We start from the raw sequence: 2,883 nt of genomic DNA, 5'->3' as shown, positions 1-2,883 counted from the left end.
GGTCACACTATTTGTACATATATACATCCCTGTTACTCCAAGTAACACTATACTTGTCTCACTCACACACACGATGTACCTAACCCTTGTGAAATAGGCTAAGCGTGCAGAGTTCTGCTTAATAAAGATCACTTTTGCTGCGACCATCAAACAAGAAGCACACAAATCGGCTGTCTACAATTTCAGAAGTGGGATCACTGCGAAAATTTTTTTTTTCGCATATCAAACTCTGCCTACAATAAAAACCAAAGCAAAAGTTAAAAGTACACTAGTGAAACTTGTTAATTAGTGAATAAAATCATGGAAATCATCGGTGCAGACGAGTATTCAGCAGCAGAACTTCGGGGCTGGCTAGAAAAGCTTGGGCTGCCAAAAAGTGGAAACAAGGCAACTCTCGCTGCTCGTTTAAATGGCGTGCCCCCCGAAGCCCGTGGAGTTTGCCCAGTACCGGATCCCAAGGATTTATCCGATGCTGAAGTTGGATCCGAGGAAAGGCCAAACACATCTACCGACAACGTAGCAGAACAAGATGGCGCCGGCACCTCATCGCTGGATGCCCACAACAACGCCGATGTCTCAAGTATCATGAACGTTCCAGAAGTTTCGCTGGAATTGGAATCTCTGAAGCGTCACTTGGAAATGATCCAATTGGAAAATGAGTTGCTCAAGTTGGAAGTTTCGCGCCGTCAGCCATCTATTAGAGTGACCACATCTTCGACAAGCAATTTGCCAGAACTCCAAAACAGCGTTGCCACACCAAATCCAAACAATGTTGCCCCATCGGATTCGGGAAATATTGTTGCAGTAGTTGCCAGATCAAACACAGCATTTTCTAACAACAATTCTTTGCTGACCATGGTCAAGGAAATGCTTCCAGTTTTTGACGGTGCTGCCAACAACAAGGTACCAGTTAGTACTTGGATCGCACAACTTAATGCAATTATCAAAATGTACAATCTGAGTGATGACGTGACTCGCATGCTGGTCATGTCAAAGCTGAAAGATCGCGCACAAATTTGGTTGCACTCTTCTGATAATCTGCTCGCCCTACCAGTACCGGAACTCTTAACACAACTCGCAGAAGCCTTTCACTCAAAGGAGAGCAAGATAATGTCCCGCCGTAAGTTTCAGGAGCGAAAATGGCATTACTCTGAAGACTTCGCCACTTATTTCAACAACAAAACACTTTTGGCTGCGCACATCCGGATTGACGACGAGGAGCTAATCGACAGTATTATCGAAGGAATACCGGATACCCTTCTACGACAACAGGCACACATGCATTGCTTCAATTCGTCTGCACAGCTGTTGCAGGCGTTCGCCAAAGTTTCTTTGCGAAAACCATCCTTCGCATCTGGACGCCCCAAAGTTTCACCCGGAAACCAACCCGGACCCGCTATAAGATGCTTCAACTGTAACTCCATTGGACACTTCGCGGCCGACTGCCGCAAACCTAAACGCGCATACGGAGCTTGCTACGGATGCGGAAGTCTGGAGCACCTTGTATCCCATTGCACCGAGAAGAAAAACATAACCAACAACGAATATGTGAGACCGTTTAAAATTTTCTTTAATTCAGAACCTTATCAATGTTTGTCTTTAGAATGCCTAATCGATTCTGGGAGCCCAATTAGTTTTACAAAGTTATCCTGCGTTGAAAATATTCTGAGAAGCAACAGCATTAAGTTTAGTGAAAACAATAATACGAATTACGTTGGCTTAAATCACAGCCCTTTAGATATATATGGAAAAGTATCCTGTTTTATTATTATAAATAAAGTGAAATTTAATTTTGATTTATTAATTGTGGCAAACAAATCGATGGCATATAGTACTGTTTTAGGAAGAGATTTTATGAATATTTGTAACTTTAAGATTGTTAGGGAAAATGATTGTCCAAATGATTGTGAAAATGATAGGTGTTTAAATGATCGATATATTGGAAAAGATCGCCCAAATGATAGAGATTGTGAAAATGATAGGTGTTTAAATGATCGATATATTGAAAAAGATTGCTCAAATGATAGTGGTTGTGAAAATGATAGTTCTAACGATAGTAGTCTTAAAAATGACTGCCTCGGTGATAGTGGTATTGAAAATGATCGCTCGAATATTGGTTGGACTACAAACGATTGTGTTATTAATAGCGGTATAGAAAATGATTGTTTAAATGAGAGTATTGATATTAGTGGTTATGACAAGGAAGTTAGGAACGATCGCGCAGTTAAATTTATTAAAAAGGTTCGGTTTATAAATAGAGATGATCACGATTACAATAACGATAGAATTAAAACGGATGGGAATACAGATAGTATTAAATTGGTAAAAATGTGTAGTCAAGATAATTTGAAGTTCCAAGATAAAGAGCAATGTAATGAAAGCAAACGAAAATTAGGTAATTCTTGCAAAACGATAGAGTTAAGTCCGAGTGCAAAATGTCAGCCCAGCGATAATTTTGAGTCAGAAATAATGTCAATTGAATATCCTGATCCAACCGATAGCAATCAGTTAAACATAAGCGATACGTGTGAATGTAATTTAAAGAACAAATTGATAGACATATTTGATAAGTTTTATACGAAACCAAAACGACCGGAGACACCTTTAGTTAAATGGGAAATGAAACTGAATTTTGACAATACTAAACCGTTCAATTACCCTCCAAGGCGTTTATCATACGCAGAGAAAAGTCAAGTCCAGAATTTGTTAGATGATTACATTCAAAACGGTATTATTCGAGTAAGCGAGTCCGAGTATGCGTCACCAATAGTCCTAGTTAAGAAAAAGTCTGGAGAGTTAAGAATGTGCGTAGATTACAGAACATTAAATAAGAACATGTTGAAAGATAATTACCCCACCCCCCTTATAGACGACCTTATTGAT

The 2,883-nt window shown here is 39.5% G+C and overlaps 1 protein-coding gene across 1 annotated transcript; it reads left to right on the top strand.

Moving 5' to 3' along the window:
* The first annotated feature begins 1,059 nt into the window (after window positions 1–1,059).
* Window positions 1,060–1,750, top strand: LOC138912751 (uncharacterized). The gene is made up of 2 exons (XM_070214054.1): window positions 1,060–1,548; window positions 1,604–1,750. Exons 1-2 carry the CDS (start codon window positions 1,111–1,113, stop codon window positions 1,610–1,612), a joined length of 447 nt encoding a protein of 148 aa, XP_070070155.1. The 5' UTR covers window positions 1,060–1,110; the 3' UTR covers window positions 1,613–1,750.
* The last annotated feature ends 1,133 nt before the right edge of the window (window positions 1,751–2,883 follow it).

The sequence above is a fragment of the Drosophila takahashii genome, chromosome 2R (genome assembly GCF_030179915.1).
Source record: "Drosophila takahashii strain IR98-3 E-12201 chromosome 2R, DtakHiC1v2, whole genome shotgun sequence".
Classification (NCBI taxonomy): Eukaryota; Metazoa; Arthropoda; class Insecta; order Diptera; family Drosophilidae; genus Drosophila; species Drosophila takahashii.
Note: the sequence above shows the minus strand (reverse complement) of the source record. Positions and strands in the feature narration are given on the sequence as shown.

What these genes read in the sequence shown, in the direction of transcription:
- LOC138912751 (XM_070214054.1), top strand. Translation starts at nt 1,111, where the DNA reads ATGTCCCGCCGTAAGTTTCAGGAGCGAAAATGGCATTACTCTGAAGAC.